General features: G+C 41.3%; 1 protein-coding gene across 1 annotated transcript in view; it reads left to right on the top strand.

Moving 5' to 3' along the window:
- The first annotated feature begins 15,611 nt into the window (after positions 1 to 15,611).
- Positions 15,612 to 23,952, top strand: part of LOC126458447 (phospholipid transfer protein C2CD2L) — a 598,436-nt gene continuing 590,095 nt past the window's right edge. Inside the window, exon 1 of the mRNA XM_050095510.1 lies at positions 15,612 to 16,295. Within this exon, the coding sequence (XP_049951467.1) occupies positions 15,708 to 16,295 (588 nt within the window). The 5' untranslated portion in view covers positions 15,612 to 15,707. The remainder of the gene's footprint in view (positions 16,296 to 23,952) is intronic.

Raw genomic sequence — 23,952 nt, 5'->3', positions numbered from 1 at the left:
GTGGAGCAAGAATCATCCCACCACATAACTTTCTTCCACTGCTCTGTAGCCCAGATTTTATGGCTTCGGCACTACCTTTTCCTGTTACGGGTATTTCCATCAACGACGTGTGGTTTTAGAATTCCGTGCTTATGATGCTCCCTTCATGTTCTTTTGGTGCTCACAGGGTTCGCGAGCGTCTCATTCAGCTCCGCAGCGACTTTTACTGCTGTCGTCCTATTGTTTTTCGTCGCAATCCTCTTCAATGTCACGATGACTCAACGTACACGTTCGTCCGTGTTGTATCTTAGCGGATGACGTTTTCCCGCGTTGCCTGTATTCGGTAGAAGTCTTCGATACGGTGCCTCTTGAAACACCGGCTACCTTGGTTAAGGGGAGGTTTACTATCTTTTGGTTCAAATAATCGATTGCGTTCTGGTGCGAAGACTGTGGAGATTGCGACTTTCCTGGCAGTGAGCAGCTTCAACGAAGGGTATTCAGCAATTCTGAAGACCATGACAACGATGGACGTCACCCTGGGACTCTATTCGACGCAGTTCGCCAAGCATTCAGAGGACCACCGGATTCAAGGGGCCGAAAACCGCTTGTCACCAGCCGTACGAGCGGTTCTGGAGCAGCGGAGGATGGCCCAGATCGAGCAGAACGCCCTCTATGAGGAAGAGGAAGGACTAGTTTATGGACCCGGAATAGCAGATTGAACGTAAGTTGCATAGTATTGCATTTATATGTAGTCAAAACTTCAAACGCGTTTTTCTCGAAATGACGTTTTTCTTTTTTATCGCGCGGTATGGTAACTTCAAATCTACTGAACCGATTGGCATGATTCTTTGTTACCGACGAAGCTAACTAAATTGTCTAGGAGTTATACCACTTTTATTTCGATCCATCAACTATAAATATTTTTACTTGGCCGATGAAGTCGAAAAATCGACGAAAAAAAACTTATTTTTTCAAAAGGCCGCCATTCTGTTTCCTATGGTCCAAATAACTTAAGAGAGGTACAGCTCCTAAAGAAACTTATATACTTCGCTAACGTCAACTCAATTTTGATTTCAGACGAGCCGGCTAACCTGTGACATACCTCGCGTGGAGGTCCACATCGAAATTTTGTTTCGTTCCGACTGCACTTCCGCCTTTGCTCTCGACATTTACGGTCGAAAAAATACCAGTTCATAGAGAAAATATCAATAAACATCTTGACCAAATTTGACACTGATATCTATAACACATCTCGAGAAAAAAATTCTCAAAGAACATGCTTTTTCGGGCCAAAGATAGTAAACCTCCCCTTAAGGATGCACCTACCATAGTTCCGTCACAATTTGAACACCTTCGAATTCTCTGAGCTCCGATATAATGTACTCACAACTACAGAGAACAGTTTTGCCACGACATTGCAGGACACTGCACAGGTGCCGTTCGTGGTCAAATGCAAAGCGCAACCTGCAGGCTTGGCTAACTTTTGCTTTTACGATCAAGCATACAGTTCTCGACGTGTTTCTTTATTTTTGGGGCAACCCCTATACTTGTACCAAGTCGTTGGCAGTATGGTTCAATAAACCAAAGCCAAATAAAATGAATCGCGTTTATAATGTATATACTTTCATCATGAGAAATATCTTTATCCAAGAACCTTCATTGCTTGGAAAACAGACAATGTTTACACTTCTGTAAGGACTTTGCATGAATGGACATTTGTAAATGTTTTATAAACAATAGAAATTCTTGTGTCCCTGATATTTCTAATGATAAATGAGTGTACACATATTTCTTTACTGTATCACTCCTTCGTCGCAAGAGCGCGAGGGTGGGTTGGCAGCAGAACGGTACTCCACTTGTGTTATTGGGCTTTCCGTCGTATAAAAGCTATAAGCACTCTTGGAAAGGCTTTCACCAAGCTACGTATTAAATGATTAACTTATAAGATGAGACCTATTCTTTGAAAGACATTTGGTTTATATAATTTACGTAACTGTAAAGATGCACATCTAGCGCAAACGCAAATACATCGATTGCGCAGTCAGAGAAACACTTTAACAGAAGCTGAACTGAGCGTTCCGCTTCGATCTAAAAAAAAAATATTACGGTAAAAACTTTTGTAGATCTTCAGATTTTATCGCACTTCTTCTTGTAATGTGAAAGGATAAAAAATGTCGACTGTGAGCCATAAAAATGAGCGGCCTTGCCAGCGTGCAGACAACAGTTATTAATTGGTAAAATTCAAGTAATCTGTGTTCGATACTGTAAATCGACAAGTTATTGTTGTAAAAGTATTAAAAATTGAAAGAACTGTATCGAAGAAAGAGAAAGATAATGAGCGTAATTTGTGATATAGACGTGAACCAAGAAGCGATCACAGGACGGGCTGAAATCTTATCGCACCAACATAGTCAGAAAATTACTTATGTAAGTTATACTGTTCATAAATAAGCCCTAATTGCTTGTGAGAATTATTTGAATATATTTAGTTTTTACCAGAATTCTTATTCTATTCTTTTCCTTTTTTTAGCTCCATGTCATACTATTTTGTAAGTGTCAATCAGCCTTTACTACAGCAGAGAATACTGCGGCATCCTGGTCGTAGACAGAAGGCCGTTCCTTGTTTTCTATACAACTCATAGCCGCCCCATTTATTAATGATTTCATAAATGCAATTTTTATTGTTCATTGTTAAAGGTCCCTTAGGTAATTATAAAATTCATACTGATTACGTAAAGGAATCCGGGTTGTTCTTTTCCAAATAACAGAAGCCTTTGCGTAGTCAAAACATTTAAAAACAAGGCTAATGCGTTGCGAGTAAGTTAAAACAAGGACTGCAGTCTGTTACATTTCCCTATCACGTGATGGGAAGGACCTATATTTAGAAGGAGTAAGGGGTGAGGGAAAATGGATTGATCCTTTGGAATTACTTTATGGAGATACTTGGTTTAGATGGATTAGGTTGATGGGGTGGGTAGTAGGGTGGTCGGTAGGAAAAGACATAAATTGGGATAAGATAGGTTAGATGGGGGCCAGGCAACTGTCAAGGGAAGGAGGCAAATGAGGAAGGATGGGGTGGGAGTCCTGAAATTCGAAAGGGGTAGAGACAAGATGGTCAGATTATAACCCTACCACTACTATTGTAATTTTGTATGCTTTTACCTAAATAACAAAAAACGCTGTCTCTATGTCGCTACGTATAACCGTCTTACTAAATTTAGTTTAGTTTCCAAATAAAGCACATTATGGGAGGATACTCCTGTTAATAGGAAAAGCTAATCAATAGAGTTACCCTTTTTACATGATTTGACCGAGTATTGTGTCTAATGGATAAGTAAATAAGACTGTTCAATTCTTTTCCTAAGATCTTACACAGCGGTTAGAAAGAAACGCAGTATGAATAGTATTATATTGAAGCTAGGGCAACTCAGTTCCAAGTTCATTTAGTGGTTTAAAACGTACTAACGGTCGCCAGCGTATCCAGGCAATGAAACAGTGAAGTATCGGAAAAGCAGAAGTATGAATTTTGCCTACTTTCTTTGCTACTGTTTAAGTAGCTTCTTCAAATGGATATTACTCCACATAAACTATGTTGGTGCAGACACTGGAATTTCTTTTTGACTACTACACCCTTGTACATTACGTTTTTAAAAGAGAAAAAGACCAGTGGATAACTTCAAGGAAGCTAAAAAGAAGCCCTTTCTATAACCAACCAACTTAAATACTAAAATACTTAGATACTAAACCACACACTTTTTTTACTGAACACTTCACTTCAAGAAAACCTCGTTCTTACTGGAATTTACTTTCAAAAGTTATTACTCTCATTATTTACACAAAAACAATTTAAACAGTGCCGCTTTATATTAAGCTGATACTTCATAAGTCTACAAAACAGGATACTCATAGTAATCAAACACTAGGAAGGAACCCTATATAGGTGCATGATTAGGATGAAATAACAGGGTGAACCAGTTTCTTTGAAGTTCAAGAATGATTATTCATTAATAAAACACAGTTTAAATTAATGGTTCACGCTGTACAAAAGTAGAATACAAAAATAATCTTATCTGGTGGCTGTAGGCTTACGTGTGGCGAACAATTATAGCGGCTACACTACCAACAGTACGGCCTGCAAGTATCTTGCTGTATGTGCTTAATTTCTCTTCTTGGCGTCGTTCAATTTTACATACAGTAGCCCAACAACTCGCAGATATGCCGTAAGCCGTTTGCAGTCTTCATCCGAGGCATTTTTGTGCAAATTTGCAGACAAAGCTTCTCCTGCTCCACAAGGGCGTTGCCTCAATCACTGCTGCCTACAGAATGTGTGACTTACTTCCCGCGCGCCAATTCGCCCTTGCCACCTTTTCCACTCCCCAGAGCTACTTTCGTGTCAAACAAAAGTACACTGGCTTTTACGTAACACCTATTTCATACATTGTTCCTAAGTGTGACCATTTCTTACAATTGTCAAATTTACATCAACATGAAGAGTTTATATACACAAATATTTTTAAATGCAAAATGTCACCAGAAAATTATTTAGACAATTACTTAACGTAATAAACAATTTACATAGTATTTTACATACATTACCCACATACAATGCAAAGAACTTCAACCTCCAGTATAGGATACTTTACATATACGGAAAATACAGTACCAATATGCGAAAATTTTAAAACAAAAATTATAAAAAATATAGATGAACCATTAACAAAAAAGTGCTATAAGATCTGATAGGAGGTATTTTGTGATTGGGGGACTTCGTTGTCAGGGAGTGCGTTAACCCTAGATTACTAAACCTTTGTAAAATTTACGATTGAAGTGTGGTACAGAAAAGGATATTTTATGCTTAATTTGGTATGTAACATACCGTTGGAGATCTAACAATGGTAATTAACCAATGCATAACCTATAAATTACGACTTCCTTTGAATAAAATGTGGAGTAGTAAACTTTACGATGTGTGAACTGCAACGCAACATTTTCCCTCCTTCAGTGTTCTAGGGCTGAAAATTGGCTAGGTGCGAGAATGACTGGCGTACTGAGGGTCCTGTGCAAACTTAATTATGTATACAGACAATTTATCCAGAAATCGAGGATACTGACGATTTGTGCTTGTTATTGACATTGATACTGGCAAGATATCGGTCCCAGGATTTCCAGACTTTCGAGAATGTTTTAATTTCAGGTTTGAAGTCGGACAACAAATAACAAAAGAAATCATTCTTTCGTGTGATCTAATTACAAATTAACAGTTTAGGACTTTTTCCTTTACTTGTACTGTTAAACTTTGCTTCTCGCAAAATTACATGACTGTAGGTAAGCGGGAATTACCCTATATGTAGCTTTTCATGACCGAGTTTTCGAGTATAAAAATATGACACAAATGGCCGTATTTTTTGATTGCATCGACTTAGAAACAAGGGCCGACAGACCTTAGTATGTTACATAGATTTGAAGTTGATATGCCCAACTGTTCCAGAGATAAAGCCTCTTGACAGACGGACAGGCAAACAGACAGAAGGATAAAAAATGAGAAGAAATATTTTTTCGTGTTATATAATCACAAATTAAGAATTTTCGGATTTTTTCCCCTTGATTTTGCTGTGAAACTTTGTTTCCTGCCAAATTTCGTAGCGCTAGGTCAATGGGAAGTATCCTATAGATTCTAATGAGTGAGTTTTCGGGTATCAAAATGTTGTTGCTGTGGTCTTCAGTCCTGAGACTGGTTTGATGGAGCTCTCCATGCTACTCTGTCCCGTGCAAGCTTCTTCATCTCCCAGTATCTACTGCAACCTACATCCTTCTGAATCTGTTTAATGTATTCATCTCTTGATCTCCCTCTACGATTTTTACCTCTCACGCTGCCCTCCAATATTAAATTGGTGGTCCCTTGATGCCTCAGAACATGTCCGACCAACCGATCCCTTCTTCTAGTCAGGTTGTGCCACAAACTCCTCCCCAATTCTGTTTAATGCCTCCTCATTAGTTATGTGATCTACCCATCTAATCTTCAGCGTTCTTCTGTAGTACCACATTTCAAAACCTTATATTCTCTTCTTGCCCAAACTATTTATCGTCCATGTTTCACTTCCAGACATGGCTACAAGCCATAGAAACACTTTCAGAAACGACTTCCTGACGCTTAAATCTATACTCGATGTTAACAAATTTCTTTTCTTCAGAAACGCTTTCCTTGCCATTGCCAGTCTACACTACATCCTGTCTGCTTCGACCATCATCAGATATTTTGCTCCCCAAATAGCAAAACTGCTTTACTTCTTTAAGTGCCTAATCTCCTAATCTAATTCCCTGAGCATCACCCGATTTAATTCGACTACATTCCATTATCCTCGTTTTGCTTTTGTTGATGTTCATCTTATATCCTCTTTTCAAGACACTGTCCATTCCGTTCAACTGCTCTTCTAAGTTCTTTGCCGTCTCTGACAGAATTACAATGTCATCGGCGAACCTCAAAGTTTTTATTTCTTCTCCATGGATTTTAATGCCTACTCCGAATTTTTCATGGGACATAAATCGCCCTATCTTTTGATTGCATCGACTTAGAAGCAAGGGACGACAGACGTTAATATGTGACATAAATCTGAACTTGAACCGTCTTCTCGTTCCTGAAAAAAGGGTTTTCAACCGTCGGTGAGGCAGAAAGACAGACAGACAGACGGAAGAACGGACAACAAAGTGATCCTATAAGGGATCCTTAAGATGAGATGGGAGATGATTCTGAGAACGTGTAAGGGTAGAGTGGGTGGGATATGTTGATATAGGCGCGGCAGCACATCAGGATTGATAATTAGGTTGGAAACAATAAGGTTCTTGGAGACTAGTTTATGGGAGGTGTTCACTATGAGCGAGAAAATGAGGGAAGGATAATGAGTTGGTAAAGGATTCATGTAAGGGAGAATAAGCGGATTCGGAAAACAAGGCAAATTATGTGGCATGAATACACGTATCTTTCTAAAGCGTTAAATGAGTCCTTTTGCATTATGTATGGTTAAGCCTGCACTGCTGCTACCATCAGAATTTCAAAAAGAGTATTAATTCTGAAGGTAGCAGGGGTATAATATAGAGAGCGACCAGCTATTAGCAATTTGTACAGACACCAGTCGAGGGGTATGTAAGGGAAGCATTGGTTGAGAAGGAAGTAAGACAGGGTTGTAGCCTATCCCAGATGTTATTCAGTCTGTACATTGAGCAAGTGGTAAAGGAAACCAAATAAAAATTTGGAGTAGGAGTTAAAATCCAGGGAGAAGAAATAAAATCCTTAATGTTTGTCGACGACTTTGTAATCCTGTCACAGACAGCAAAGGACCTGGAAGAGCAGCTGAACTGAGTGGACAGTGTCTTGAAAGGAGGATATAAGATGAATATCAACAAAAGCAAAACGAGGATAATGGAATGTAGTCAAATTAGGTGATGCTGAGGGAATAGAGTAGGAAACCAGACACTTAATGGTAGCAATGTTTTGCTATTTGGGCAGCAAAATAACTGACGATGGACAAAGTATAGTAAATAAAATGTAGACTGGCAATAGCAAGAAAAGAATTTCTGAAGATGAGAAATTTGTTAATATCAAAAATATACTCGAGTGTTAGGCAGTCTTTTCTTATGGAGTGTAGCCATGTGCGGAAGTGAATCATGCATGATAAACAGTTTAGACGAGAAGAGAATAGAAGCTTTTGAAATTTGATGCTGCATAAGGATTGCATCAGATCTTCAGATTAGATGGGTAGATCACGTAACTAATGAGGAGGTATTGAATAGGATTGAGGACACAAGAAATTTGTGGCGTAACTTGACTAAAAGAAGGGATCGGTTGATAGGACACATTCTGAGACATCAAGTTTAGTATTGGAGGGAAGTGTGGGAGACAAAAATTGTAGAAGGAGACCAAGAGATGAATATAGTAAGCAGATTCAGTAGTTATTCAGAGAGGTAGAGGCTCGCGCAGGATAGAATACCATGGCGAGATGCATCAAACCAGTCTTCGGACTGAAGACCACAACAACAAGCCCACATTTGAACTTTCAAATAGAAAAAGCATTTAACATAAATATACGGGGTAGCGCAGATAAAAGTCTAAAGAAAATGCAGTGAAATTACAGAAACAAAGAGCTGAAATGGATTTATCATTTATTTACAGTGAAAAATACATTTGTAGAAGATGTTGAAAGTGACACCTTGCAACATCAATACACAGCTGTGCACGCCCAGGCATGTTCAGGTACACCCAGCTTATTGCCCGGATATCGATGGCGGAAACTTCACGGCTGATGTCTTTCGGTTCCTGTATTGTGTATGGATCATTTCATAGACCTTGCTCTTCAAGTGCCCCCACAAGAAAAAAACCATATGTTGTTTTTTCCTCATGTAATGTCCCCACAGAAAATACCCTCTACCACGCACCAATTAATCATTGTCAATCAAACCATCCACATTCATTCACTTTGGAAAAGTATCTGATCTGATTTTCTCGTAACATATGCGGCGACAGCTCGACGCCGCCAAAGTATTTTCTAGTGCGTTTATTCTTTGAAATAACAGAGATGCATATATGCATTCTCCATGGTTGTTAGAGTGGTAAGGAGGACAGCTTCTGGAGTATCTGTTGAGGGATTGACGTGTTTCTGAGAGATACATATTCTGCTTTTCTTCTCGCTAAAGCGAGCCAATTAACATTTGTGCCGCTAGCGGTTGGTTTGAAGAGAAAGAGACTGTAAACGGAAAATAATTAAGACGTGGAATCACCGGAGATCTGGACATGTAATGGAGATGGATTTAATACACAATCTCCTTCATAAATAAGGTTTGTGACTTTTTTGTTCTGGAGTGAATGAACGAATGAGTTTTTTCTGAATCATTTGATGATCACTTTGGCCCTGTAATTAGTGGGGAAGTTTCAGCTGTGTCGAAGAGAGCCTGCAATCACTGAGTCTGTGTTAAATCGTCCAAAAAGGCTTCGTACACATCTGGAATTCGCAATCTTTCGTAAAAGGAACAAATTGTCCACACGATTGATTCTCCCGACTGAATGCAGTGTTTAACAGTAATAATAAATGTAAAGATCTCTTACAGCAAGCCAGCCGCTGATTACCAAGACGAAGGACTCCACCAAAGATTCTATTTGGCTGATTTCACGTAATGAAATATTATATTAAAAACTGTACATAGATAAAGGAGAGAAAGAGAGAGAGAGCGAATGAGAATAGAGATGATACTAATAATCGTCCATTAGTCTAACTTTTCGCCTGTCTTATCACGGATCAGCCAAGAAATGGGAGGCCCTTACTTTACTGTATAGATTTATGTGTGAAGGTGAAGGGATCTTAAAGGCAACAGATACACGTCTATACAGACAAGACATTACACAAAGTTAGCAGCTAGCTGCATTAATCGTCTATTCTTAGATGAAGGGACGGCAACTTATTATCCTTAACATTTAAAAAAAGTTAAACTCAGTGAAGACATCATGGACTCGTTTCAGGGATACCTCAGATGCGTGACAAGTTGCTCCACCCAGCTGGAAGAAATAGTATTGTCATTCATATTCAGTGAGATGAGCACAAAATCTATCAAAAATTTCCATATATGCAATTGTGTTAATGGTTGTGACAAAAAATATCGGCCCAATGATACGCCTTCCCGTTTCACAGCACCAAACGCCGATTTTTTCATCACAGAGTGGCTGCTGACTCACAATGTTAGGGTTCTCCGTTGCACAGCACCTCGTGTTCTGTGAATTCACATGAGCAGAAAGACGAAACCATGCTTCATCACCTATGATGTAATGGAAAGGGTCTAAAAAACCATCGTTGAAGTTATTCAGAAGACACGAGCAGTAATCTACACGTTTCTGACTGTCATTCTCCCGTAACTGCTGCAGAACTGACACACAACATGGCTTCTAGTTAAGAGTTTTCAGTATAAGCTGGCAACTACTCCTACTTACACCCACCTGTTGGGCCAATTTATGTACAGGCTTCATTGGGCTCTGAATAATTTTTCTGCGCATGTCTGCAATAACTTGTAATGTGCGAACTGAAAGAACTTGTTTTCGTGTTACATTTTGACCAGAGCCGTAGGTGTGCCAGTTTTTAAACAGATCTGTGTCGCTCTCTTTTCTGATAGTCCTCTATCTGAATACTTGAACGGTGCAAGGTGCCGCAGTGGTTAGCACACTGGACTCGCATTTGGGAAGACGACGGTTCAAACCCGCGTCCAGTCATCCTGGCTTAGGTTTTCCGCGATGCCCCTAAATCGCTTCAGTCAAATGCCGGGATGGTTCAAAAATGGTTCAAATGGCTATGAGCACTATGGGACTTAACATCTGACGTCATCAGTCCCCTAGACTTAGAACTACTTAAACCTAACTCACCTAAGGACATCACACACATCCATGCCCGAGGCAAGATTCGAACCTGCGACCGTATCAGTCGCGCAGTTCCGGACTGAAGCGCCTATAACCGCTCGGCCACCGCGGCCGGCGGGTTGGTTCCTTTGATAGGGCATGGCCGACTCCTCCTCCGTCCTAATCCGATGGGACCAATGACCTCGCTGTTTGGTCCCCTCCCCAAAATCAATCAACCAACTTATACCAGGCCTCTAAAATTTCGCGAGTTTCCTTAATCTAACCTTTTTTCACATAAGCCTCTACAATTTCAATTCTTTCTGATGTACCTGCGCCGGTGAAACATTGCACTTCACAGTTTTCATTGTTATGTCAAGTTAGGTTGGCTATTCTGCAATAGGGATGTTGTAACAGCAACCTCTATACACGGAGCAAACTATACGGATTTCCGTTCCACCTCATAAATGTAAGCTACTGAGTAAGTCGTTTTTGAATTGTTACCACAATAACAGCAAATAAACAACCGCAAAATACTGTAGACTAAAGTATAAAAAAGCACACGCATTCGATAACGGATCAAAGAAAAATAGGAAATAAGCATGTGATGATGACTGATATCTTGAAAACAGTACGGAGCATAGTTTACTAAATAATAATCCAGGTAGTAATTTCTCGCTCTAGGTTTTCTTCTGACAGTGATGCAATAAATAACCAATATTCGTAGCTTTTTACTCAGCAATTTACGGCAACATTGGCGCAATTCCATCCAGCTCTCCATCGTCACTGTTATCGGAATCACCGCCGAAACCATCTTCATCGTCGTCATCACCGAGACAAATCGCCACCTGTTCATGGTCACTAATGATACCTTCCATTGTCTGTGCTGCTCGAAAAAGTTTTTAACGTGCTCGACCTTTTCCCTTTACGAGGCTGTATCAACATTTGCATGAGCTTCATGCGACAGCCTTTCCACCTCTCTTATAGTAAAGGCCTTATTATTGTTCCTTCACATCACTTCATACTTACTCGATGGGACTGAAATGGCAGTGATATGGTGGCAGCCTTATTGCATTATGATGGCGATTTAGTCTCCTATATAAGTAGGCATCGTAGGCTTATTTTCTTTAACAAGTGAATATAACAAATGCTTCTTCATGCTCATATCCGCGACAATATTTCGTGCCTATAACCACTGCACCGTAACTTCTTTGCGGTCGTTTATTGTTGGGGCTTTGTTCAGCAACACTGAATTATATGGAGCATTGTCCATTGCAATTGTTGTAGGGACAGAAAATGGTTTTAAAAGGTTCCTGAGCCACTCAACAAATTGTGTGTGGTCCAGGTCTTCATGGTAATCATCTGTCTTTTTCGATAGAAAAACTAGAGGTGCATCAGGAACAAAGCCACTAAAAGAACCTGCATGTACCATAATTAATCATGCTTCTCTTCCCGTCGGCTGATAACCACTACTGCTTGGAGTGGCATCTGTCCAGCATTTACTGACAGCTTTCCCGGCATTAACCCACGTTTCGTGTAACAATATTAAGGAATGAATGTCCTTGCCCACAACTTTGTGCAAGAACATGCTTCGAGTCGTTACAGTATGCGCCTTTTTTAACAGGACTTTTCCGAAAGTCTAGTGCTTTGTAACGGAAACCAATACTTTTCTGCACAATTTTCAGTGAAGTTTTCCCATCCCTGAAAAGTTCACTTTCTTTTCTACATCTACATCTACATCCATACTCCGCAAGCCACCTGACGGCGTGTGGCGGAGGGTACCTTGAGTACCTCTATCGGTTCTCCCTTCTATTCCAGTCCCGTATTGTTCGTGGAAAGAAGGATTGTCGGTATGCCTCTGTGTGGGCTCATCCTCGTGGTCTCTTCGCGAGATATACGTAGGAGGGAACAATATACTGCTTGACTCCTCGGTGAAGGTATGTTCTCGAAACTTCAACAAAAGCCCGTACTGAGCTACTGAGCGTCTTTCCTGCAGAGTCTTCCACTGGAGTTTATCTATCATCTCCGTAACGCTTTCGCGATTACTAAATGATCCTGTAACGAAGCGCGCTGCTCTCCGTTGGATCTTCTCTACCTCTTCTACCAACCCTATCTGGTACGGATCCCACACTGGTGAGCAATATTCAAACAGTGGGCGAACAAGCGTACTGTAACCTACTTCCTTTGTTTTCGGATTGCATTTCCTTAGAATTGTTCCAATGAATTTAAGTCTGGCATCTGCTTTACCGACGATCAATTTTATATGATCATTCCATTTTAAATCACTCCTAATGCGTACTCCCAGATAATTTATGGAATTAACTGCTTCCAGTTGCTGACCTGCTATATTGTAGCTAAATGATAAAGGATCTTTCTTTCTGTGTATTCGCAGCACATTAAGCTTGTCTACATTGAGATTCAATTGCCATTTCCTGCACCATGTGTCAATTCGTTGCACATCCTCCTGCATTTCGGTACAATTTTCCATTGTTACATCCTCTCGATAAACCACAGCATCATCCGCAAAAAGGCTCAGTGAACTTCCGATGTCATCCACAAGGTCATTTATGTATATTGTGAATAGCAACGGCCCTACGACGCTCCCCTGCGGCACACCTGAATCACTCTTACTTCGGAACACTTCTCTCCGTTGAGAATGACATGCTACGGTAGCGTTGGTCAGTTAACCAATGGCCTTGACGCAGTGGTAACACCGGTTCCCGTCAGATCACCGAAGCTCTGCGCTGTCGGGCTGGGCTGGCACTTGGATGGATGACCATCTGGTCTGCAGAGCACTGTTGGCAAGCGTGGTGCACTCAGTCCTTGCGAGGCAAACTGAGGAGCTACTTGATTGAGAAGTAGCGGCTCCGGTCTCGTAAATTGCCATACGGTCGGGAGAGCGGTGTGCTGACCACATGCCCCTCCAATCCGCATCCATTGACGCCTGTACGTTGAGGATGCAACATTTTCACAACTGTCTTAACATTGTCACATTGTAAACTGTGTAAAAGCGTGTATATCTCTGAAAAGTTTGCAACATTAAACAAATGTCATTACAGCATACACAGTTGTGTCCTCAGTCATAGAATAAACAACCACCATCTCACATCTTACAAATTTTGTCGATATTATTATACCAAAAATACGCATGGCCAGCTTTAGTAAAAAAATACAACAATAAAGTGTTATTTTTCAGTACAAAATAATTAAATAATGCTGGTTTGTGCAGAAAATATTTTACCTCCTTATAGACGAATGGCATCTTTAAAAATTGACCTCACTTTTTATGTTTTCAAGCAGTCGTATTCTTATCATTAGTTATCGATTAAAAATAATAGCGCTAATCCTACATAATTAAACTAATAACTAGTAGTAAAAAGTTTCAGTAACATGAAGGAAGTGTTATTTAAAATTAAGAAGATATGACTCTTACCAATTGTTTTGTGTTGTCGGAATTGTAGTCTCTAGATGCACATGCCTGTGACGGTTCCAGTTCTATAGCGCAAGCTTCAGATTCCTTACGAGAGCTATGGCCATACGCTCAGGTTTGCCAGAATAATCCGTTAGCTTGCCATTCATTGCAGCAACGTCTTTAAACGCTCACTCCAATCTCTAATACACTATTATTTCAGAAAAAAATTGACACTTCGCGACGCATGATTCGGTCACACTGCTCAGTTACACACTTCAGAAATATCAACAATCGTACTCGGAAAACAAGTGTTCGCTGACAGCACGTGGAAGCGTTGAAAGGACAATTGACTGTTTTTAACACTGTTTTTAACAATCGATTGGTCAGTCGATTGTTTCTTCGTGCAATCGGTTTCTTCGCTCGGTTGCAGCCGTTATATGAATTTTACACTCAGTTTCCGGGTTTGAGTTATTTTATTTACTTTCTCTTCCGGACTTTTCGGTTATCATATCAATTTTTGGTTGGTTTTTAAAATTTAATATCAGAGGCTGCACTTTAAATTTATGTATATATAAATGAAACATCACCTTTTAACAGGTTTCTGAAATATCTATGATCAAAGTTGTAAAGATTGTTTTGGAACACCATGTATTTTCCTTACTTCTTTATTGAGATAATGAGAAGCCGCCAACAACTGGCGATCGTATACACCGCGACGTTGCCCCACTTGCGAGACAACTGAATAATTTAAATATCATTTGCTTCTACTGATTGAGCTGTATTAAAACAGTCTTAATTAATTTACGATCATATTCCTTACTACAAACGCGTACTATGTTTCAACATGAACGTCCCTATAATGCGCTTTCACAAATTCCTGTAACTCTCGTGTGTAGTTTATATCTACTGGTCGGTAGGTAGCGCGCACCCGCTGGCGTTGCCAGCACTACAACACGTCTACAGAATGTATGTGCCCGGGAAAATAATACGATTTGACCCAGATGTCCGGCGATTTTCAAGTTTTTGTCTGGGGTTAGTAATTTAAGTGTTGGTAGGCATACCTGGCATATTTAGCTTTCATGATTATTGTAAGTGGTACATTAATATACATCCAGTGGATATTAATAAATAATAAGACGCCCATTTTAAGTTAAATGATATTTATTGGTTTAGATAGTAAGCTGTTTGCCGCTCTTATTCTTTTGTTAAAATGTGTTTGAAATACATTGCAACCCATATTGCTACATAATTATTAAAAAAAAAGATTGAATCTGTTGAAGTAATATATTCGCTGATTTCTGAAGTCATTTTATCCAGTATAAAATGGTACTGCATTAAGGGGGGGGGGCTATAGCCAACCCCCCCCCCCCCCCCCCGCCCCTTGCCACCGCCCCTGGTGGTGTAGCAGTTTTAATGGCCAGTAGTGTAGAAAGTCATTTTGCAGACTGCAAAGAGAAACGTCTAATTACACCAATGAAATAAACTGAAATGCTTGCAGACGAATGATAAAAATCGATTACTGCATATAGCTGTTTATTTATTTGTTCTTTTTTTTATTTATTATTGCATTCAAAGAGGAGGCGGGCTACTGCTAAATGCGCCACCCTGTACATTAATTTGCAGAGGGATGTTGTTGTAGTAGAATGTACCGAGGAGAGCACGAATAGAGCTTTATTTTGCCGGTGACACGGTTGCACGCTCGTGGAAGTGACAGCGTCAGGCAGGCGAGCACGTGTGCACCAACTGTCAGCCGGCGAGCGAGTTGGCCCGTCGGCCGCGGGCGGCGCTGCGGTGGCGCGGCGCGGCTCGGCGGCGCGCGCCTCGGCGCGGCTTGGCACACGGCCGCCAGCCCGCCCGCCGCCGCCACCGCTGCCGAAACTCGATCTCGCCCCGCCGCCCCGGGAGGCGTCTATTTTCAACGCGCGCCCCGCTCGCCTATTAATAGACATGGCTGATCTCATTCTCGAGCCAATTTGGAACTGGCTGTCGCAGCTATGGGGCAGTATGGCCGACCTCGCGGACAGAATCGACGACCTGATCTGTAGCTTCGAAGGCGGCGGCGATACGACCATGGATACGGTGGCGATGCTCATGTTCGGCTGGATGATCTTCGGCCTGTGCGTGCTGGCTATCGGCAGGTACGTGTACGGCCGCTTCCTGAGCGCGCCGGCCGGCGCCGCGGCCGATAAGCCGGCGGCCGCCGTCTCCGCCGCAGCTTCCGCCGTCGCCGCGAGCGACGAAGCCAAGGAAGCGCACCCCAAGCCGGTGGTGGTGCCGCCGCGCGCCGCCGCCGTCCCGCCCACGCCGCCCGTCCGCAAGAGGCTGTCCACGAAGAAGGGCTCTGGAGCCGCGTCCGCCGGCCCGCTGCGGCCCTCCGTCGCCCCGCCGCCCATCGCCACCGGGCCCGACAGTGAGTGTGTGCAGTGGGTGAACGACATCTTCTACTGGCTCTACACCGACCTCGTCATCGTCAACGAAATCCTCAACGTCTGGATCCACTCGCTCAACGAGTTCTGTAAGAAGTCCGTCGCCGAGGTGAGTAGGCCTACCGCCTTCCGCTCAAGGTTGTCCCAGCGGCTCGCGTCAGCTGAGCGGCTTTGCAATGCACCATACATGTGTAGCCGGGCGGTGTTCCATATGTCTGTAGCTGGGAGCGTTCCGTATGCGTTGTTTCTCGTGTGTGTGTGTGTGCGCGCGTGCACATCTCTTGCGTGCGTTAGCGCGCCTTTGTGTGTGTGTGTGTGTGTGTGTGTGTGTGTGTGTGTGTGTGTGTGTATGTGTGTGTGTGTGTGTGCGCGCGCGTAAATACCATCTATACCCTCTACTAATATGTAGAGGGGAAGCGTTGTTAGCAAAGATCTCGAAAAGTACTTGACCGATTTACATCAAATTCTCACACTATACTCATAAACATCTGGGCGGACATAAGCTATATATTTTTGTAAACAACAGTGTACAGGTTTCTGCCAAAACCGACTGCGAAACAGAAAGAGTTGTAGTGTGCTGTGAAAATGTGCTATTGCAGTTTCTGACAGTTTTAACTCGATAGAAGGGCATTTAAAGCATGAGACAAATTCTTTTCCCCATGTATATATTGTATCTCCGTATACATAAATATAAACAAATATTGGATACACAACAATGTGCTGTTATGCTTTCTTCCTCGCAGTCGCTTTTATTAGCAGTCCTGTATATTGGGAAAGTCGTATTTATCGTTGACTGACGTATGATTATAGTACTACAAACTCATACGAATCGTCTGAATACCGTGCTGATTAAGACTATGCGAAATAATGTTGTTGAAGCTACTAGTCTCACATGTTTGGCAGGTGGACGGGCCTCGCTCATACCCATTATAGCAAGGAACCCCACCGACATACCTATTCATTTTAAGCGAATCAAAGTTAGTCATTCACATACGTTGTAATTTATTTACGATTAGAGTGTTTATCGCATAGTCAACTGTATGTTGGCCTTATATCACGATCTCGTAGTTCGACAAAGCAGTTTATACTCTTACCACACAGTATGCAAAAAAGAAAAATGTATATTCTGAAGTTTCGTAATTGCGTGCAAAGCTTTTAAAAAACTGAAACAATGAAACCCAAAACCGAAAATAAAGAAGTCTTTTTCATTCATATTTTGTATGATTTATTATAATTTCGAGTTCCACTTTCAAAATGGGCGAAGTCGCAATGAGGAGCCAAAATTTTCGTCCTGACACAGTTCCAAGGGATACCAGGTTCGCTAGCATGGAATAGAACATTACCTCAAAGTTCTGCATGACTAAGTGTAGACGGTGTAGGGTCTCTGGAATTGAGGAGAAGGTAGCTTTCGCAACGAGCAGGCCACTGTCGTTTCTTTTCTGTTTTGTTGTAATCATAACATCAATTGTCCTGAATGAAGGCTACAGGAATTAAACCTCATTGGATTTCAGATCCACCTGTTTTGCAAACTAACGGTTTTTTGTGTACACCCACTTGCAAAGTCGGGTTTTTTATACAACCAACTTCTTGTTTATATAAGCCCATATCAGACAGACCTGAAATCCAACAGTTTTGACTGCAAACTTGGCTACTAAAAGTGCTTCAAACCCAAATGAGGATTTAACCCCCTAAATAATGTTGAGAATAGTGCGAAGCATCCTCAAATAGGACAGAAGCAGGTATATTACAGTAGTGGATACACATTTTTTCTGATATTTAGTGGTAACCCACTTCCATTGCTCTAAAAGCTGAATGTTTTGTATTAATACACATGAACTGTATTTCATCAACACTGTCTGACTAATTTCATTCTGCAGTGGTTTACTTCTTAACTGAAATTGTTTCCATACGCAGTTTGAGCCAGCTGGTCGGTGTTTATGTATGTCAGTCTTCTCCATATAAACAGTATTTTCATTTCGGTTTTTATCGACACTGTAGTGATAATTACTAAACATCTGCCATGAGAAGCGTGATCCAGACGAAATGGGGCAAATATGACAACGCAAAATACACAACTAGCCGCTATGGTATTTACAATCGCTATTGCTTCTTCCGCTTCGGGCGGTACGATCATCTCCTCTTAAAGGGGGGGGGGGGGGGAGGGGGGCGGAAATAGATTATACCACAGCCGACTACAATTCCCATATGACGTACATTTAACCTCGAACTGAACCAGCAAATGGCTGTCATGATAGCTGTGTTTTAAATGGCGAGTAAACAAATAATCAAGGGCTGAATGATGTGGCCTGCCCTTCATTCAGCTTTGTGTACTCACAAATGGTTCTGTAGTTCTTATTACGTAATATGTAAACAATCGTCTCATCAGTGATACAGGACATAATACGTTCCATAGGGGGCGCACGTACGAAACAAAACAGTACTCGTGCCCGCATGTGCTAAAGTGAACCAGTTGGGAGTATGATCAAAGAACAACTGAGTTCAGAGAGCTGACGTTCTTGCCGTTTGGGGATAGATTGTGAACCTTAAGGATAACGACATTCTGGAATGGTCTGGGGCGTAATATGTCCAGGCCGTATTTTCTCTTTACTCTTCCGTTATTTCTACAGAAGGAATAGTTCAGTCTACGAAATATGCTTATTTTCATAGTATTTACTTTTCCTGAGCACAAAATAACTCTGCCTGTTTCCTTCCACCCTTTCCCCAAATTTCCCCGAAAAACAGACAGGTGCAGTGAAGCCGCTACCGTTAGGCATATGCTGCTGTGGCTCTGTATCTATATCTGTCCCCCGCAAGCCATCTTACGGTGTCCATTGGGGGAAAAATAATACTCTTTATTTTCTTTTCACTTGTACATAGTGCTGCAAAGGGTTGTGGGCACAACATTACTGAAAATAATGGAATCGGTGTCGAGCCAGGTATTCAGTAAAATGCTGTCTTACCAACGAACGGTGATCAGATTGCTGAAAACTATCGAATTTATTCATCTTTATAAGATAAGTAGTACATCAATCATGAAACAGAATACTTCCATGCCCAACAGAATCGGGCAGTTATTCTTAAGAAAGTATCAACTATGCAACTAGGCTCATTGCTGGCTGGTTGAAAACTTGTAAATTTGCTAAAAGTGCGCTTACAGTGACCGCAGCCTGCGTCGTGTGCCGATGTTGGTAACGATTAGCTTGTTGAACGACGGGAACGGAATACGACGAATCATGAGTCGGCTATCGATAGCCAGTCAGAACGCTTGCTCATAATTTCCTATGGTTCGTAAAGAAACTTAGCTGGTATTTTATTGTTATGTTAACTGTAACCACATCGTCGGAAATTTCGGCAAACTCGGAAATAAGGCATACAAGAAGGTCATTGCAATGACGAATGTATATCTCTAGCTACGCTAAACATCAGTGTATAATGGCAATCGTATTTTCGTGTCGAGATTCGTTGGCTTCGCCAACTCACAAATCAGATTGTTGCAACCTAATCTAGCCCTCAGGAATCGCAACAGGTCAGTCTGTCAGTACATGTAGTAGTTTTTTTTTCAGTCAACAAGGAAACACGAAAATCAGTAACCAACCTCAAAAATCACAATAACCAGATCAGCAAAAGTTATTCAGGAGCTCTCCAAAACGAAAACTAATATAATCAATTCGCATCTTCTGCCAAAAGAAATCATCTGACTCAGCGAGCCTCACTGGCTACTGTATACTACCACCCTATTGGCTAAGATCAATGTAAACTGATTGCCAACAACGCCAGAGCAGCCGAAACCGTAGATTTTGTCAAGTTAATTGAGCATGCTTTTAATAAACTTTACATATTCGGACACATTCCTTCCGAATCACCACAGGCAAGTGGATCTTTTATAAAAATATACCGTACATTTTGCGTTCCATCATCGAGCTTTCAGAAGAATTTACGCAGGATTTAGCATGTCACTGTCCACGTTTCTACTACTTTTGATCACTTTAGTACATGATCCGTTAACTTTAATCAAATGTATCTAATGCGAGAGTTGAAACTTCAATAGTGGCAACTATTTATTTACAGCTCGTACAAAATAGATACGTGTTTCACAGTTTTACTGACCTTCAAAGTAGTCACCAGAATTGTGTATTTTGCAGCACAATGCTCAAGCACGTACAGTGCAAGCTGTTACTGATTTGTTTGACTGAAGCGGGTGATAAGTGCTATACCACCTACCACACTCCCCTGAGTTAAGCCCTAGTGAGTTCAACTCGATTTCTAAACTGAAGGAAACACTTCACGGTATTTGCTTCAGAACTGCTACAAATTCGCCGGGCAATAGGCCGCGCCGCTCGAACTGTCAACACAACTGGCACTGCTAAGAGTATCCTACGACTTCCACATCGCTGGCAGCGTGGTATACACAATTCTGGTGACTACTTTGAAGGTCAGTAAAACTGTGAAACACGTATCTATTTTGTACGAGTTGTAAATAAATAGTTGCCACTATTAAACTTCTAATCCTTGTACTTAGTCCGTTCTTAATTTTGTTTCTCAACAGTTCGATAGTGGAACCATCACGCAAAGATCAAAGACCTTTCTAGCCAAACTCAGCGATTACGAGGTTATTAATGTTATTTTAGTTGATTGGTTTTCTTATTATTAGGAGTCAGTCACGCAACATTGTGCGAAAGATACGCTTTCGCCCTTTGAATGTTATTTCCTTCTGGATACACTATTGCAGTTTCGGCTTTATAGCCTTTGTCAGTTGATTCATTATTGTTCTTTCAAAATTAGTTACATTGACACGAACATCTCATTACTTATTTAAGTATACAAGGACACCTAGTCATGTCAGTGTCACTTTTGTGGTATATTAGAATACGAAACGAATCTACTATTTGGGTGGCAACAGTTTTTGGACCTGGTGGCAAACAGTTGACAATGTACATGATACTTTCTCTTGGTACTCTAATGTACCAAATTTGCCGCATTTAGGTGACTGTCCGTATATCGTCAAATAAGGAATATGATGTTTTTAACGTTTACTATGACATGCAGTGTAACTAATTTCGAAAAGACAGCGATGAATCACGTGACAATGGCCACAAATCGGAAACTGCTATAGTGTATCCACAAGAATATAAAATATGGCAGATGGTGGAAGGATTACCATTTAGACAGTTCGTTTGATTGTTTGCTACAAATTGTAAGTACAAACGTGTAAGTGTAAGCTTCCGCGGCCGTTGGCACTGTCAATAAAATTCTTCTGGGCCGTTGACCGCAATGTCAATATATAAAACTGTCCGACCTTTCGGCCGCTGTTGCAAGTGGCTGAAATGTCGGACAATGTTATATATTGACAATGCGGTCAGCGGAATTTTTTTGCCACGTTTAAACATGTTCCCACCTTCATGTTCTAAACATGAAACTTGATGCAAATGGATAACTCCTAGATGTGTCTCTTCCGTATGCACAAAACAATCCAGTCAAATATAATTATATGGTAAGGTATCTAAGCTCGTGAGTAATAAATGTCATAGGATGACCAGATGTTGATGTGCAGAAAATAAAGCAATGTGAATTATAGTATGCCTTGCTGGATGTGGGAGGACCATAAACTCAGCGCTGTCCTTACTATTTGCGTTATAGCTGACAGTCACTGACACACATCTGGGGCGAAGACACATCTTTGCTTACTGCGCTAGGACAGTTTATGGCTGTTATATTATCAGGAAATGCGTTCAATTTATTACCTTATAAAATTTCACAGGTTTGGAAGTGATACTAAAATACGGTGAACACGTATACGAAATAACACTCTAGATTCAAGGTGGACTTTGGCATGCACTTCAGGTCCTTTGACAGCTGGATGACGAATATTGGTTGTTTGCATCACATAAAGGAATGATATTAGCGTAAGTTTGTAGGCGAGTTTGTCACAGGAACAGTGATCTTACCTGAACGCAAGAAATTTCGTCTGTGATAAGAAAATTATTAAGTGACCTTTCGAGAAATATTTTTACTTCTACCTAAATAACTTCTTGCCAAATAATAATAGCTAATTCACGCAAAGTAATGGGGGGACAGCAATCAGGTGACGGAATTTTAAGGATTTCTCCCCCACTTTTTATCAGGTAGATTGCAGAGACATTTCCTGGGGAGCTATTCTGCCGTCAAGAGTTGCACGATTATCCGCAGAGAGCAACGTACTTGGGAGGCCACGGTTCCGAGAAAGCTGCAACCTTCCCCTCCCGCATTCCTGCCTAACGTCCTTTGTGGAGATTTGCTTTTGTTCCTCTCAGCTGCGGCTGCTTGAATGGATCTGGGATATAATGGGGGCTGACCTGTCCCGAGAATTTGTCGGAAAACGCCACATGTGCGCAGGCGCTGTACTGCGAAGGCTAGAAAATGAGGCGCAACTTTTGATAATGGTACTTACTCATTATTATATAATGACTGGTAAAAGCGAGGGGGAACTACTGTATATTGACATAGGAGACTGATATTTGTGAATGTCCGTTTTTAACTCTATAGTAGAATGTAAATCCACCAATTAAGATTAACTTTGAAAGTCAAACTATTTGCTCCATATGAAACTATCGTTGCAGGGACCTTTTCAAGTCACAGACATCTATGATGTATATATGCAGACTGAAGCGGCGAATGAAAATTCTTATCAAGGCCGAGATTAGAGTGCGACGGGAATACCAAGTGGGGTGAGGCGTGAATGGGAATTTGCATTGAGGAGGGATCGTGCTGGGGTAGTCCGTGGTGTTGTGCAAAGACATTGTGCCAGGGTGGCGTAGTGGGTGTCGCATGTGATAATGAGCCCGAGACCCGGGTTCGAATCCCATCCTTGGTACCAATTTTCGTTTGTCACTTCAGTCTGCATATGTATATCATTTGCTGTATACTTTGAGATGTTTAGCTTTCGTCTTTCTAGTAAACCCGTCATTCGAAAAATGTAAATCTGTGGCCACAGACAAGGTTTATTTGAAAACCACTGTGCTTTCCTAAACAGCGTGACGCTGAAGATACTATGTCCTTGTCTTCCTCCAGCCTGACCACAGACTAAGCCTACAAGTCACAGGGTGACCTGTATGTCTTATCGTGAAACACAAGTCCCTATACAGTTTGGCAGTTTCACAAACACAATAAACTGACACGGGAGAAAGTCCTATTTACATCAAATTTCTGAATTTTACGGTGCGGAACTGAGCAAAAAAGGCATAAAGAATACCACAAATAAGCCAGGAGGGCTAGTCCCGCAACGTATGCAGATAGGAGATGAGGCAGTGGCGGAAGTAAAGCTGTGAGGGCAGGTCGTGAGCTGGGTTGCAGGTGTTCGGTCTTTCGCCGAACTGTTCGGTATTTCAGCCCCGTGTTCGGTGCTATGGAGGGGTTCGGTATTTTTAGAGTTCCACTCATTTTTAGAATTCCATTCATATAACGAATTTATTTATTGATTTACAAAATCATCAAAATGATTATGGTGTTTCAATGAAGCAATGCCTGTGTGGAAATAATCTTCAGTCACAGGAATAATTTATGGTCTGACGGTAGAAACAAACTGAGTGTCGATATGGTAAAGGCAGAATTGTGCATTCGTTGTAATTTGAAGTTTGCAACATGCAATTGGTTTTACCAAAAAATTAAAACAATGAAAAATTTGTTGAAAGCTGTAACAAGCAATAATAAATAATTTTGTAGTGTTTACTAAGCGTTTTATTGTGTTCACCCTCAACTCAACAGATCCTTTCGTCAGGCAACGGTCGGTA

Source organism: Schistocerca serialis, chromosome 2 (assembly GCF_023864345.2).
Source record: "Schistocerca serialis cubense isolate TAMUIC-IGC-003099 chromosome 2, iqSchSeri2.2, whole genome shotgun sequence".
Classification (NCBI taxonomy): Eukaryota; Metazoa; Arthropoda; class Insecta; order Orthoptera; family Acrididae; genus Schistocerca; species Schistocerca serialis.
This window is presented reverse-complemented; position numbering and strand designations above follow the sequence as displayed.